At 48.4% G+C, this 17,020-nt stretch overlaps 1 protein-coding gene across 1 annotated transcript in view; it reads right to left on the bottom strand.

Moving 5' to 3' along the window:
* Positions 1 to 17,020, bottom strand: part of GFPT2 (glutamine-fructose-6-phosphate transaminase 2) — a 131,042-nt gene that overhangs the window by 65,039 nt on the left and 48,983 nt on the right. Inside the window, exons 5-7 of the mRNA XM_069652649.1 lie at positions 13,947 to 14,005; positions 13,123 to 13,257; positions 816 to 877 (exon numbers count right to left, since the gene is read on the bottom strand). Coding sequence (XP_069508750.1) covers positions 816 to 877; positions 13,123 to 13,257; positions 13,947 to 14,005 — 256 coding nt within the window. The remainder of the gene's footprint in view (positions 1 to 815; positions 878 to 13,122; positions 13,258 to 13,946; positions 14,006 to 17,020) is intronic.

Below are 17,020 nucleotides of genomic sequence, written 5' to 3'. Positions count from 1 at the left end.
CGGTGTCAAGAAAAACTGAGCAAGTCAAAACACTTCTAAACTCACCAAAACACTCCAAACCACCCCTAAAACCACCGATGTGCCCCGTCCATGCTGAACTCAATAGACAAACCCAACCCACAAAGGAAGAGGGACGGAGGGTGGGCCTTCTGTTTTAGAATGGATTAGGGCGTCTAAGTGGCTACTCAAACTCCCTTCTTGAGTTCCAGGCCTTGAAATTCCATGGTGGGCTTCGACCCTGCTGAGAGACTTGCGGCAGTGTTTGACCTTTGGGAAATGCCATGAAAATACAGAGGGTCAGCTCGAACCCAGCCAGAAAAGCTCAACTTCCCGATAGGGCATATGTTGGGAAGTTTGAGCGCCTGTAACCCCTACTCACAATGAACACGTCCACATCTCCGTACAAGAGAAAATACACCTGGCTTTTATATGCAGGTGCAACCTGCATTCTGATTGGCAGAAGGCCACGTGCCACTACTCAGGATAGGTAGGCCACCTGCCCTTTAGTACAGGACGGTTGAGGTTGGGCAGAGCCATATGAATGTTAAAGTGTGTGTACTGTGGAGATAAGGGCTAAACAGAAGAGTGCACTAGAATTATATCAGTACACATTTAGGATCATTTCTCTTCTTGTTCCTAGTTACATGGCTTGTTGTGTGACACTTTGATTATTTAAATAACACATGCATAAAATATGTACAATCTCTTTACAGCCAAATTAGCTTGAACGCTAATATTAAATGCCTATCAAGTCACGTCGCAGCAAGTCAAGGCAAACATTTTGCTCCCATGTGCTATGCATTCGTTTTACTAACCTGGTAACAACAGCCTCTCCTGGGTAGTGGGCACTCTTAAAAACCAGTGCAAAGGCTCCTTCCTAAAAAATAGAAGTGGGTAACATTTAAGAACAGGGAGACATTCATTGCCACGTGACTGCTGTTTCTCTACGTCTCCTGAAAAGTAAGCTGCTTAGCAGCGGCCGAAGTGTTTGTTTGTTTATTTGTTTATTAATTTGTATAGCGCACCTGACCCACGGGTATATGGGCGCTTAAGCTTCGAGTTACAGGCAAAGTAGGTCACAATTGTACAGTGATGAAGCAAAGGTATACTTGACAGGATAGCAATTAGTGCATAGACAATAATATGCTGACATAGTGCAGAATACATTCTTGCAGTAGGTATGCATTCAAACATGGTAGGTTAATTGTTGAGTAACCAGGTGATGACCTTAGTTCTGAAAGGCTGGAAGGTAGGTGTGGATTTGATATCCAGTGGAATGGTATTCCAGAGTTGTGAAGCCAGAACTGGGAAGCTGGAACCACCAGCTCTTTTGAGGGAGTATTTGGGCACAGTCAGTTGTAGTGTATTAGAGGATCTAGTGGTTCTAGTGTTCTGTCTTAATGTAAATTTGTTGGTGAGATAGGGCGGGGCAAGGCAGTTGAGTGCTTTATAGGTGAGGCAGATGGTTTTTAGATCTATTTTATGTTGGATGGAGAGCCATTTGCATGCAATTCTGGTAGCCGAAATATGTTCTCTTCTGGGAATATTCAGGGCGGCACGGAGTGCATTATTTTGTAGAACTTGCAGTTTATTAATTACCGTTTTGTTGGCACCTACATAGAGACTATTGCAGTAATCTAGTTTAGATTGTATAAGTGCTCTGGCTAAGGTGAGGCAGTTGTTAGGGGAGATCAGCGGTCTACAGGCCCTAATTAGTTTGCCCGTGTAGGCCGTGGCTGAGGCAGTCATATTAATTTGTTTGGCTAGATTGGTATTCGTGTCGAGGTAGAAACCAAGGGTTTTTACACTCTTGGCGATAGGGATGGTGTTACCGTCAATGGTAAAGCTAGTGTAGCTGGGACTAAGTTTCCGAATGGCGTTGGGTGAGCCGACAAGGAGCAGTTCAGTCTTGTCATCATTCAGGCAGAGGCCATGTGTGGCCATCCATGCCTGAATGATGGAGAAGACTTCATTGATCCAATTGGCGTCCGAATTATAGTTGCCGGATAAGGTGAGGAGTATCTGGGTGTCATCTGCATAGTTGGTGTAGGTGACACCCAGATGGTCCAGCTTGTCGAATAGGGGCTTTGTAAAAATATTATACAAAGTCGGTGAGACACAAGATCCTTGTGGGACACCACAAGTGATAGGGATAGGGTCGGCCGCTGCTAGGGGTGAGAAAACCTGCATGGTCCTTTTGTCCAGGAAGGATTGGATCCATGAAATTGCGGAATGGGAGAAGTGTACTGCCGATGACAGATGGTTGCACAGGATTTTGTGATCAACCAAGTCAAAGGCAGCGGATAGGTCAAGAAGAAGAAGGATGCCAGCTTTACCTTTATCTTTGAGGTCGTCTATTTGGCACTTGAGATCAACAAGGGCCGTTTCTGTCCCGTGTTGTGGACGAAAGCCGGATTGGCGAATTCCTAGTAAATGGTTTGTCTCGAGGTAATCCTGGATTTGTAGATAGGCCACTCTATCAAGAATTTTTAGTAAGAATGGGACAGTGGTAATGGGTCTGTAATTCGTGGGTATATTTGGGTCGAGGGTAGTTTTTTTTAGTAGTGGTAGGACCCAGGATTGTTTCAGATTGCTAGGGACCGAGTTAACAGAGAATGACAAGTTTATTAATTTTGTAATGAAAGGGGAGAGATCCCTGGCAGCATCTTTTATAATCTGTGCGGGACAGCTGCCCCCCTTGCAGTTCGAGGGTTTCAATGACGCTATAATTTTTTGTACTTCAGGTATGGATACCTTTTTGAAGGTAAACCCTGGGCTGGTGGCTGTAGGAGGGGGAGGGGTGGGACTGGAAGTCGGATCATGAGTGAGTTGTTGTTGTTTATTGTCAATTTTAAACTGGAGCCCTGAAATTTTGTTAACAAGGGCATTCTGGATCCCTGTGCACCAAGGTTTATCTTTAGTGCAAGTATCCGTGGGAGGAATGGGGTTTTCTAATTCCTTTAGAATGTTAAAGAGCTCCTTTGAGCTGGAACTTGCCTGCGAGATCCTGGAGTTGAGCGATTCTTTCTTTTCGCGTATAATCTCATTTTTGTAGAGAGTGGATATATTAGTGAGATTAGTTCTGTTAATTGCTGAGGGCACTGATTTCCATAGTGCTTCCAGTTTACTTTTTTGTTGCCGGAGGAGTTTAAGTTCTGGGGTGTACCATGTATTCAGGTGCGCTTTTGGTTTCCCTTTGCACATTTTTAGTGGGGCAATAGTGTCAACTGCTTTGGCCATGGAATCGTTATAGACGTTGACCAGTTGGTTCAGGTCAGTTGTGGCTGGTAGTGCGTTCAGAATAGGGGTCACCAAGGGTATTAAGGCTTCCGCTGTGATGTTACTCTTATTCCTAGTTAGGCAGGCTGGAGCAGTAACAGGCTTGTTATGCACTAGGTTACTAGTGTTAATGTCAAATGGGAGGAAATGATGATCAGTCCATACGAGCTGTATGGGATCCTTCATGGTAATGTTGCAGTTAAGGGCGGTTACCCAATCGAGGATTCTACCCTTCGAGTGGGTAGGTTTGGAGCAGAATTGTTGGAGGCCATGCTCCTCTAATGCTGTGGCCAGGGCAGTGGCTGGGGTGTCGAGGGGGTCATTAAACCCAAGATTGAAGTCTCCAAGTATAATCCTTTCTGCTGAAAGTTTGGAGCTTTCGGCAACTAGTGAGGTGATGTCTTCCTCAAATGAGCCTGGTGGGCCCGGGGGTCTGTAAATTAAATGCATCGTAATAGTGCTCTTAGGGGACGTTTGTAATTTGAATGTGAGATGTTCACATGATTTAAGTGGAGGAGACGAGGCTAGTCTAATATTAAGCGAGGACTTGAAAATGATAGCTACACCTCCTCCTCGTGCGTTGGGTCTATCTGCTCTGAGGATGGTATAGTTGTCTGGTATAGCTAGGGTGAGAGATGGTCCTGCAGCATCATGCAACCAGGTTTCGGTAACAGCAAGGAAGTCCAAGTTGTTAGTTAGAAAAATGTTGGCTACTTCTATGGAATGGGCGACTAGTGATCTAACATTTAGAAGAGCTCCTTTAGGAATAGAGAGGGTGGAATTGCTAGGTATTGCAGTGTGATTGATGGTCTTATTGGGTCGCTTAGCTAGGGGTGTGCTAGTCTTGTGGTGGGTTCTGGCACCAAGTCTCTTGTTCCGATCAATAGGGGTGAGGGTGGTGGTTCGAGAGACAGTAAGGTCAGCAGTTGTGGAGGTACTGGAGCCAAAGGTGGGGCTTGATGTACTTATATTGGTAGGGTTCCGCTTGGAGGTATCTAAGTGCTTAGTAGCCGGGACATCAGAAAAGTATGCGTGGTAATGGGTCGGAGAGGCGGATTGTGAGACTGGGAGGAAGGCAGGAGTGGTAGGCAAGAATGGTGTGGGGCATATGATAGGGTAATGTCTTGGGCAGGCCAGTCTGGCTAGACCATTTTTGTGGGATATGTAGCTATTGCCATTGCAAAGTATGTTACTTTGCATGACACAAAAGGGGAACATGATTGCGATGAGGCAGGATAGCATGCTATGGCTGAGGAGGCGTGCAGGAGATTGGCGAGTATGTGGCATTGGTGACATAAGGTAGGCACACAGCAAATCAGATACGGTCTGGAGGCGACCATAAGGCACAACACAGTTCAAATATGGTCTGGAGGCGACCATAAGGCACAACACAGTTCAAATATGGTCAGGAGGCGACCATAAGGCACAACACAGTTCAAATATGGTCAGGAGGCGACCATAAGGCACAACACAGTTCAAATGTGGTCATGAGGCACAACACAACTCGTATGCATTGGGGTCGCATGTTGGCTGGAGTACATCAAAGCATTTGAGTGCGAATACCCAATGGGGGCACACATGTGCTGAACTCTCATATTGAGTTCGTTTGCATCAGAGCGCAGAATCCGAGGTCATGCATAAGGCACGAGGGTGGCAAAGTGGGTGCAGAGTAAGGCAATGAGCATGAGAGTTACACAGTTAACTGACGGGCATTGATTGTTACAGGAGAGTACAAGGCGCATGCATGTGCAAGTTGCCAGGGGCCTTAATGGGGCAGCTCGGAGCACTTGTGTGCATTAATGCCGTAATGAAGCAGATTCAGAGCTGGATGACCAGGTATCTGATCCCAGAGGGTTTCCTTGCCAGGCCCGCTACTCCTGCGGTGTCGGGCCTCATGAGGTGAGCTCCTGCTCGTCGGATGCGTTCCAACGGTGTAAGCATGTATTGTCCGGGAGCACCAGAAGTCCATAAGTCTGTATCCTGGCAACTCGCCACGCGCCGTACGCGGCGAACAGGGGCAAACAGGGCCTTAGAATGGCCTTTGATGGTGGCCGGCTCTTCCGCCTGCCGGCGGATGTTGTGTGCTAGTAAGCACGGTTGCTTAGCAACCAGGATGCTGAGCCTCGCTCTGGCGCCGCATCGCGTCCGACATTTTGTTTTTTCCTTCGATGTCGGCGCGTTGCTGGAGCGCGACCCGGGCCGCTTCTAGGTGGGGGGTGGGCGATAGGGTGGTGAAATGTTGCTCTAGGAGGGGTGGGCAGCACAGGGGTGCTGGTGGGGGCTCATGGGGGCCTGACTGGGCTGTGATCCTCTTCGTACCTCGTGGCACGGTGCAGCAGCTCGGATGAGCTGATCCTGGGCTGGGGAGGGTGGGGGCTCCTGCCCACGCCACCTGGCTGATGCTGACTGAATGCAGAGGGGCAAACAGGGCCTTAGAATGGCCTTTGAAGGTGGCCGGCTCTTCCGCCTGCCGGCGGATGTTGTGTGCTATTAAGCACGGTTGCTTAGCAACCAGGATGCTGAGCCTCGCTCTGGCGCCGCATCGCGCCCGACATTTTGTTTTTTCCTTCGATGTCGGCGCGTTGCTGGAGCGCGACCCGGGCCGCTTCTAGGTGGGGGGTGGGCGATAGGGTGGTGAAATGTTGCTCTAGGAGGGGTGGGCAGCACAGGGGTGCTGGTGGGGGCTCATGGGGGCCTGACTGGGCTGTGATCCTCTTCGTACCTCGTGGCACGGTGCAGCAGCTCGGATGAGCTGATCCTGGGCTGGGGAGGGTGGGGGCTCCTGCCCACGCCACCTGGCTGATGCTGACTGAAATACACAAGAAATAATTGTAGAACTGTTTCCCCTGCTGGCCTGCCCCGCTCCCCACAAACCCCATCACCACGCCCCCTCCCAAGACAATCCAAACCCCCCAAATACACCTGCTGTTTAAGGGATCGTTCAGTTTCTCTTTAAAATATAAGTATAGGAACAGTAAAACTTAATTTAAAAAAGTAGAGGAGCACCGCCCCAAGTCGCTCCCGACGACTTCGACCATGGCTGTTTAGCCACGCCTCTGGCGTTCTTCCACACTGCCCAAAAGTTGAGGAGTAGAGGCGGATAGAAAGTAGCAGGCAGAAGGACCGAGAGGCGTGGATGAATGCTCTACGCCAGGCAAGGAGGCAGGTTAGCAACACTATGCCCTGCTTCAGCATGCAAAGTGGAGAAAGGTGGGCTCTAAGCACACCTGCATTCACTGGGCATGATTGTCTTTTCATGGTGTGGAATGCATGTGTGCAAAGTCAGCGATGTGTAGGGTGACCAGATTCAAAAAGTAAAAAAAACGGGAGAGGGCAACTAACATAAAAGTAGGACTAACTCTTGAAAGTGGCTGTCAAGGCACTACACTTCAGTAGAGGTTGGAAGAGACGGTGGTTAAGTGTTACTGTTCAAATAAACACATATTATAATTCATTTATCACAAACTAACACTATCTGAAGTTGTAAAATGCAGCATTCCTTCTGTGCGAGATTGTGCATTCCTGCCTTCCAGCTATGAAGACCTACTAACAAAAACCGGGAGCACTGCAGTTTCCAATGGAAACATGATCTTGACAAAGCGGGACAGAACACCAAATACCAGGACAGTCCCAGCAAAACCGGGACTTCTGGTCGCCCTAGCGATGTGGCTGTCTTAAGGCAGGAACGGTGTGTGTATTATGAGGCGGAGCTAATGGACACTAAATCAATATAGGCGTTATGTTTGCAAAAGTGGTCGTGCGTTTGATGGAATTCCCCACAGCCCTCCATCTTCACTGAATGGCCTACTTGCTCCCCTTTAGAAAGCAGCTGAATGGCTGGCCATTTACCAGTGCCTTGTACAACCCCCCTCCCCCGGCCCCCCATCTCACCCTGAGTGCGCTGGACTTTACTGCCAAGAACCCACCCTGTGGTGCACGTGAACTTTCCAGGTGTAGCATAACTTGACCTATGTACGCACTTCCACGATTCTTAGACTGAGGGGCCCACTAACGGACACACACCCCTCGAGCTTGCTTTCCCCTACACGCGTGCTCATAGGTGGGCGCACGTCAACAGGAGTCACTTGTGGACCTGGGTATTTATTTCATCCACATATGCCCATGTTACTGCAGGGCACGAGAGGGGGTGCACATGGTCCTGTTGCCACCCATCTGTCGGGGAACGGCTAGCGACGACATTACAGATCAGGGGGGTCCTCTCGGGAGTGCTCCCTGCTGGCGGGCAATGGAGAAGGGAAATATAGGTTCTTCTAAGTGATCTCAAGTCCCCCCTAACCCTTCCTCAACATCTCCACATGTGGGCATTACAGGGGCTTGCCCCCGCCCCCTGGCACTCCACCTACACCTTAAATTACAAGCACTCATATTCTGTAGGTGGGCAGCAATGCGGTCCACCTAGGAGTTCCCAGTGACATCACAGATAGTGTAAGTGGAGCATGAGTCGTCGCGGTCATGTCACTCAACATTCTGGCAGGGCGTTGCTTTGTGGCTGGCGCTCCAGCTATAATTCTATGTGGCGCATGCCCCCTGCCCCCAACATGTCTTTCCCACACCCTGAGCTGTGTCCGTGACGAGGAGTGTGTGAGAGCCCGGCACACACTTGGTGTTCTGCAACCCACTCTTCCACACCGCATCGTTCATGGGTCCTTTCCTCACCACACTAAGACCTGCCCTCTAGCCACACCTCCCTGGACTCTGTCATGTGGTTCCCCACCAAGGATCAACAGGTCAACTGCATCCAGCCACCCTCCCTCACCTCAATAAATGTCTCATCCCTCTTCCCCTTGGCATGGCATTGCTCTCAAAGAAAGAGCTGCGCACCTGTCACAGTGACTGGTCCACAGCTCGTGCCCTGCCCGGCTAGTGCGCCGCGCTCAACAATTGGCCTAACCCTGGGGCGTGGTGCCTGCGCTCCTGCACTCCCTTCGGGTCTGAGGAGACACAGGAAATGCGGATCCACTGTTGGGACACATCTAAGCATACACATGACGATCACATTACTTTAGATTGCTGTGATGCAAAATTATAGAAATTTAAGATTAAACAAATTATGAAAGGAACTAGTGTCAAAGCCCATGTGCACGGGCCGAAGTGCGTAAGGAAAGACATTTTCAGACTTTTGATACAGAAGTTACAGTAGGTTTTCAGTCACACAGTAGGACCACTATATGTTTTCTAAGGCAACAGGGTCCTCTAGCTGTAACAACGGATGAAGCAGGCAGTCTCTACTGCGCATGACTGTATCGGACAAACATACAGCTGGCCTTTTATTTTATAGGATGTTTTGAATGACTCACAACCACTGGCATTGCACAGGGCAATCTTCCATACCACCATTGTTTAGGCTGCCAGTGGCATTACAGTAGGGCATTAGAAAAGTAATACAGCAATCTGAAATGTTGCCAATTAGTCTAAATGGGAGCCCTACACAACAGAAACACTTTATTACCTTACAAGCATGACTTCCCTAAAGGAAGTTCTCCAAACCACTTTAAAGGACCAGTACTTGTTCCTGGGATCATACGTGTCCAAGGATTCCTACATATTACTTCCTACTGTCCTAAATATTCAGGCACAGAGAAACACTCTTGCTCTGTTGAAAGTGCACAGTGAGGAAGAAGGTGGCTGCTGTTTATATTGCAGCATGTCCATGTCCAGTGATCATCATCTGCAGGTCTAGAAAGCCATGATAGCAAACCACCTCCTTTAGAACATTGATCAAGAGCGCCTCTACCGAGTGAGTGAAACTAGCACTGCACCCCCTTCCTTATCAGGCACTGTCGGCCTGGGACGAAGGTCTGCACCTGTAAGTGTCCCCTGGCAAGTTCTCCGCCACCTCCATACCGTGAGGTCCTTGCCCACAAGTCCATGGATGGCCCTGGTAGCTCTAGGGGACTCCTGGAGTCCTTCCTCTTTCTATGCTACCCATTATTCACTACAGGCGGCACTACCCAGTGGTGATAGTTTGCACTTTAGGAATAACATAACAGATCCTGCTCCCTTGATCTGGCCGCTTGGCTCTTCTCAAGACAGGACATGTCAGGCTGCATTCTCAAGCCTAACGCCTCTGTCAGATACGAGACCATAGCACTGGCTTTTGGAGGTCTACTTTTGATGCTAGACTACCACCCCGACCCGGTCCTAGTCCGGTCTACCACCAATTCCAACTGATGCTCCTCCTCGCTGCTTCCTTGCTTGCTCATTCCCAAGGGGCCTTCCACCTCTTGCCCCCATTCGCAAGCTGCCGTTGGACCCCCTTGATGCCTTGCCACATAATTGTTCCTCACCCCCAGCTTCTCACACACCTAATAGGTTGGGGGCGAAGCCCTCCCTCTTTCCTCCACCACTTTTGTACATGTCTCCTCCTCCTCAGTTATTTTCTCTTCTGTCTCTTCCCTAGCGCTTCTCTTCACTTTCTCCCACTTAATTCTCCTCTCCACCTTCTCTACAAATGTTCTTTCCACACTACCTTCTCAACTCTCCCTCTCCAGCTCATCCTTAGATCTTCTCTCAACCTTCTCCTCCTTGGGTCTTCCCTCTACCAGTTCCTCCTTAGGTCTTACCTCCACCTCCATTAAGTCTCCTCTCCACCTCCTAGTTAGCTCTCTAACCACCACCTCCTCAGGTCTTCTCTCCATGGTCTCCTCCTTGACTCCCCCCACCTCCTTGCTCCTTCTCCAGAAGGTAACCTCCTGCCTCCCTTCAGCCTTTCTAATCTCCTTCTATGACCCACCTTCAAATACGTGCCTTCTTCAGGCATCCATCCTACCCTTCGGACGCCGTGACTTATATAGGCCTCTGATCCCACTGCCTAGCTGGGTGGAGCATGATTGTGTGCACCTGGGCTCCCTGATTCTTCATGTGTGATTGGTGGATTGCACAAGAGGAATTGGTGTCTTTCATTTAATGTGCAGGACCGTGGCCCCATGCTGGCATGCAGACCAAGTCTATAAGAGGCTCCTCTGCCGTGTTGGATTCTACATGCGACATACGTGGAGATTGGTGTTCCTTGCTCCGCATATGTATCACTGCTGCTTCACGGGATGGGTAGCGGAGCTTTTCTGAAGAAGCCTACTTTAGGCAATGAATTCTCGGAGTTAGCAGGCATAGCATCTTAGCAATTACTCCCCTTAAATGGGCATGCTGCTTTTATGCTGCTTTAGCATTGTGGCCACTGGCAGCAGTTGTGTCCTCCCTTAAAGGCATCCATCCCTCTGAGGGTCTCATGTGGCACGCTCCTTCCTTTTAAGCATGGCACGGTAGGAGTAATCCGGGGATACGGAACAAGGGGAAAACTTTGCAACCCTCTTGCAATCTTAGACGCGAGCTCCTTATATAAGCTTCATTATTTGTATATATAGGTTGTTCTCTGTGGCTGCATGGTAAAAATTGCATTGAGGTTGTCCAATGCCTGGAACAGTAAAGTAAAGAGAGATTTTGTACCTTGTGATTGCGCCTACAGATACTTTAATGTTTTGTATGTCAAACAAAATAAAGGAAACTACAATACATTTGTTGTTTCAAATGGGTATCCTGCCTGCACCACCCCAGAACCAGCATAACGCAGCCTGTAGTGGTCCCTGTCGGTGACCCCACCACAGGCTGGCAGGTTCAGTCAGGAGGCACCGGTTACAACAATGCCACACACAGGTATTTCCCTCCGGGAACACAGGAAGGGCAATGTGACCAACTTGCAAGAGTGCACAGCGCTTCTCTACTCTCACCTGCCGCCCCTTTTTCACTTTAATTTTACAGGTTAATTGATGTCTATTTAGTAAGAGCTGTAAAAAGTAAAAAGTGCAGAGAAAATAAAAATAAAAAAATAAATCGCAAGTGTCCACATTAGTAGAATGTAAGAAAGGGTGAATTTGACAAATAGAACTTAAGAAGATCCATGAATGTTTGTCGCTAAATGCAGGGGGGAGACCTCTGTGCCCTGCTTACGCCCCCACACCCTTCTATATATACACCTTAACCCAACTTAACATCTGCATTTTGAGGTAAAAAAATGGTGGTAAAAAATTCGGACGAATAGCAATTCACCAAAAGTGTAGGTCGGCAAAAGTGGGCAATATTGCCTTTTAGGACTAACAAAGAGAGAGACGCGCATCTGAAACAACGGTGCATTTTCCCAAAACGTGTGCGATTTAAGGGCCTGATTCTTGGAATGTTTGCACGGTTCAAAGTGACTTTGCACTGCGGACGCAAACCCATATTCATGGAACTGTGCAAAGTGTCTTTTTGCAGGGCAAAGTCCATGCAAAGTTTTTTGTAAAGGGCAAAGTACGTGCAAAGTCATTTTGTACTGCAAAAATGCCTGTACTGACTTTGCACGGACCTTGCCCTGCAAAAAGACACTTTGCACAGTTCCATGAATTTGTTGGCAGTGCAAAGTCACTTTGCACTGTGCTAAAAATTCCATGAATCAGGCCCTTAGAAACGAAATGCTAATTTAACCAGCAAATTCAGTGACCTTCCGGATGCAAGTCAAAGTGATGTGGTTATAATTGGAACCATGCGTGGAACACATGAACGGAATGCAGCTGGGAAAACACATTCTATGAAATAAGAGGTTGGCATGAAAAACAAAATTGTGTAGCAGAAGTCATTTCAACCCGGCAAAGATATGTGCATTTACAAAATGTAAATACATGCATGAAAAACATGTAGATGCCATGAAATTGTAACATTCACAAATAGGATTCGACATCCGGTTTGCAAAGGGGGACGCTGAAGCTGGTGCAGACGTGTGTCTTGCCTTAAAGTTCTAATACTCCTGGCTTCAGCGGGTGCTCAGGCCGTGGCCAGTTAGAGCTATGAATGAACAAAGTCAGGCCCGGCTCCAAGTCAAGGGGCCAAGAGAGTTTATTAGACGAGCTTTCTAGAGTCCAGGGCAGTGATGCTGCGCGGAGTGCTGTCCCGCCAGATAAACTGGCAAGAACAAAGCTCCTTTCACAAGAGTTGCTCTGCCTCCACGAGCCCCATTTTAAACAGGAAGGGGTCGTGTTTCCAGCACCGGTATTCCCAGGACAGCCACTTTGGGAAAATGAAAACAGATTATAACGGTGCAAGGGCTCTAAAATATGTTACACACTGAAAAGACCCATGAAAAATACATTGTTGCATGTCTTGGTTTCCTCTGTAGGATATGGGAAATACATTGTTGCATGTCTTGGTTTCCTCTGTAGGATACGGGAAATACATTGTTGCATGTCTTCCTTGCCTTTGTAGGATACGGGAAATACATTGTTGCATGTCTTGGTTTCCTCTGTAGGATACAGGAAATACATTGTTGCATGTCCTACTTTCCTCTGTAGGATACGGGAAATACATTGTTGCATGCCCTACTTGCCTCTGTAGGATACGGGAAATACATTGTTGCATGTCCTACTTGCCTCTGTAGGATACGGGAAATGCATTGTTCCATGTCCTACTTGCCTCTGTAGGATACGGGAAATGCATTGTTGCATGTCCTACTTTCCTCTGTAGGATACGGGAAATACATTGTTGCATGTCTTAGTTTCCTCTGTAGGATACGGGAAATACATTGTTTCCTGTCCTACTTTCCTCTGTAGGACACAGGAAATATTTTGTTTTTCCTTGCCATTGAAGTAGCCCAATTTTCCTTAAGGCGCCTGAAAATCTCTTTTAATGCGATTATTCCCATTATTGTGGTTTTGTTTTGTATGTGCTGCATGCGGGCGGGTGACTGGGGGAGGGGCTTAAGGTACAGGGGGTGGAGTGCGGGTGAATAGAGGACTTGGTTGTAGTTGACACAACAGAGCTCTAACAGGGGAGACAGCAAAGAAAGTCGACACTTACAAGTTGCTGAATGACCCTCTCCACCAGGGTTGCAAAGCTGATGTCTTCGGTCTCCTTGTTATCATACACGTACTTTATCAGCTTAGGAATTACTTCTGTGTCAGTCTCAGATTCAAACTCGTAGCCTTTCAGTTCCTGCAACAGTTTGTGGAAAACAATGCATAATGGTCACAACTAAACAGCACTTCTTAAGACATTGCTGCAGAGAAAGGCCATTAATAACGGTCAGGTGGCTTGAACAGCAGGCGAGAATATACATTCTGAGGCCCTTCCCCATGTGGTGCAATTTTTTTAATGTGGCGATGCAACAGGGAGCTTGTCCCTGTTGTCTCCCCACAGCCCCCAAAACCAACTAAACCCCTTGCCCACCCTCTCCCAACTTACCTGAGATACTGGGACTTTGAGCTCCGGTCCGCGCACTCCTTCTGATCCCGGCCACCGCCTTAGAAATGAAAAAGGGAATGAGTCCCTTTTCACTATGGCGGCAGCCATCTTGTTTTCATTCCCCCGCCCCACCTGGGGAGATTGGATGCACAAGCAGCACAAATCTCACGAGGGGAAAAAGAAACCATTTGCAACCCGGATAAACCCAGGGCTGCGAATGGCTTTCACGCCCCGGCGGGGCCTACCATGGCTCAGGCTGGCAGGCCGTTACTGGCTATCTCTGCCCCCCCTCATCACCGCCAGGGCGTGAAAGCCATAATAGCACCTCAAGGAGAAGCATGTTCACTTTCCGTACTGTAATACAACAGGTGAATGTCCATTTAATTTGCATGAAAGTTAAGGCAGTGATGTGGGTAGTTATTAAATTGCTCTGTACATACCAGAAATTTTTTAAGGTCCTTGTAATTTGTGATAATTCCATTATGGATAACTGCAAATTCTGAAATTAGAAGAAATTGTTTTGTTAATGAACACAAAGATACCATTGGTGTAGGATACAATCATCTTCAAAAATATGGACCCGGGCCTGGAAGATGTGCACTGTCATTTCAAGCGCATAGCTTTGGCTGGGGCACTTAGCGCGCGCTCCACCCTCTAATGCCTGTTACAAGCAGCTCCCAGCAAGTTTCCATTCGTGCTTATAACAAGCCCACAATGCAGAAGGGCTTGAGCGCCTGCCTCAGTGCAAGACCACACCCATATCTGTCTGGTTGGTAACAGAAAGGTGCTTAGGGTTGACACCACAGCCCACCCTCACTGCTGGTGACTCAGACAGCACCGGAACAAGTGTGCTGATATGACAGTGATACCAGTGCACATGTTAGAGCCAGCTAATCCCTCTATCTACAGCCAAGCCACCCCGATAGAGGGCAAGTGGTAGAGAGGGGAGGGTTTGGGAGAAAATGATCACAGCAAGTATGTCCCTTTGTTTGCAAGCGCCTTGAAACACTTGTGTAAAGGGCGCGTTATAAATGCCATATATCATATCAAGCTAGAAAGGGAGAATGGGATGGGGCTGCCATCAGCATCTTTCCCACCAAATGCACAGCCGTCCCCACCCAAAGGGGCAGTCACTTATCCCAGCCCCCTCCTCATCCCTCTAGGTTCGGATCCTGAATTGAACGCTGAGGAGAAGAAGGAGACGGCAGAGAGATCGGAGGCCCCAAGGACAGAGACTAAGAGAGAGGAAGAAGCACAGAGCAGAGCACCAGTGTCACGGAGTAAGAGACCCAGGCACCCAGAGAACCTGTCTGCCCACCGCATGCCAGCCAATGTTTGAACGGCCCATGGCCTGGGAATGGTCTCCTTTGGACAGTGTTACATTCTCCATCCCTCAGGCCCACACCGGGATAGTTGCTTTAAGATGGCTGCCGGAGTAGGACACTTGACACATTAGCCTTGGGCGTGGGGCGCATTCTTCACTATGGTCTTCTGCAACGTGTGGCAAGATCCACGCACCCAGCCTTCCGCAATGCTGTGCCGCGTGACCTGGCAGTGACCCTTCTTTATTGAGGAGCAGACAGGTGTATTTTTCCTGGGTTTGGAATCAGATTCCTCGTTTGGGTCCAGTCCTTTTCCAGCTGTGGTTAATCTCTAAGGGTGGGTTTGGGTGATAGGGAGTGTGCTGTTTGCATGCATCCTGTAGTGCATAGTGTGGAAGCGAGGCACCATGCCCGTGAAATGCCAGTCCCTGTCACTCCCGCTGGCCTGGGGCACACGGTGGCCCCTGGGACGCGCTGATTTATTACACTTACTGATTTGTACAGGCTGGCCTCAAGCTCTTGGTTTTAGGGACTTTGCTGTAGTGCATAGTGTATGGTAGCGAGGCACCATGCCCGTGACCTGTCAGTCCCTGTCACTCCCGCTGGCCTGGGGCACACGGTGGCCCCTGGGCCGCGCTGATTTATTACACTTACTGATTTGTACAGGCTGGCCTCAAGCTCTTGGTTTTAGGGACTTTGCTGTAGTGCATAGTGTATGGTAGCGAGGCACCATGCCCGTGAACTGCCAGTCCCGGTCACTCCCGCTGGCCTGGGGCACACGGTGGCCCCTGGGATGCGCTGATATATTACACTTACTGATTTGTACAGGCTGGCCTCGAGCTCTTGGTTTTAGGGACTTTGCTGTAGTGCATCGTGTATGGTAACGAGGCACCATGCCCTTGAACTGCCTGTCCTTGTCACGCCCGCTGGCCTGGGCCACATCGGTCAAGGATCTTAGTTTCATAGTGTTAGCCCAGTGAGATATGATATGAGGATGAAATCGGTCTCGGGTGCTCCTCAATGGTGTAAATAACTACGCAGACAGCACTGCACATGTATTCCTCACCGGTATACTGAAAAACGTTACATTATACCTCACCGGGCTAACTCTAAGAAACTAAGATTGTTGACCGATGAGGAATTTACACAACAATGTGATACCCACCAACCTTCTTTAGACTCCACGATTTCACTGGTGATATAACGTTTTCCATTCCATTGAGGATCTTAGAATAGAACGTGACACCTATCAACCGCCGTTAGATTCCACGCATTTTGTAGTGAATTTTGGCAAAACCATCCACGGAGTACCTGAGAGTTGGATAATTGTAGCACTCAAACCCCGGGTCAATCTTTGGCCCTTTACATATATGAGCATTTGCAAAGATATTGACCCCTGATGAAGAGATCATAATCTCGAAACGCGTTGAGTTTTACATTAAATCACATCTGATTGTGACAACAAGGGTGCATTTGGATTTTCATTGAAGAATATTACATGACTCATTAACTTTATATGTAATTGTATCTCAAATTGCATGGTTAATCCTATATAGAAATTGTTTGGCTACATGTGGCCTAGGGCAGTGTGCAGTGGACGCGAGTTCCCACATCTTTGGGAACTTATTTCCTGTTCTTGATATGTGTACAGTCCATGTGCCAGGACTGCATTTACTCCCCTGCACCTCGAATTCGATTACGTATTCATTGGCTCTACTTATGAGCTTAATTCTTTATATACCACGTTCATGTGACGGTGCGCATTGTGTCATTCTTTTTGCACTTGGGTGAGGGGCACGTTTCCATTTTCTAGTGAAGGTCACCTTCAGTACTTCAGCGATGGAGCTCTGCCCTGGGTGATGCCACTTTTGTGGTGAGGCTCGCCTTCCGCTACTGAAGTGGTGCTGTCCGGGATGATGATCACTTTTCCCAGACCTGCAGTGATGCCCACCTTTCAGTATTGCTGTTCTGTAAACATCAAATGCCTGATCCTCACTGCAGTGCCAACACAAGTGAACACCACACCAGATAGCACCACTGAAAGAACTAAATACGATCTTGGTTGGCCCCTGGCTTGTTCCTACGTTGTTTTTCCCGCCACTGCTAACATCCCAAAACCACTAGCCTTATTTGTGAGTCTTCTATATGTGGAAAAACATCCAAGTATGTACTGAGACTTAAGTAGACCAGAT

Source organism: Ambystoma mexicanum, chromosome 3p, assembly GCF_040938575.1.
Source record: "Ambystoma mexicanum isolate Mex_15411 chromosome 3p, UKY_AmexF1_1, whole genome shotgun sequence".
In the NCBI taxonomy this organism is placed as follows: Eukaryota; Metazoa; Chordata; class Amphibia; order Caudata; family Ambystomatidae; genus Ambystoma; species Ambystoma mexicanum.
The sequence above is the reverse complement of the archived record's forward strand: the minus strand, read 5'-3'. Positions and strand labels throughout refer to the sequence as shown.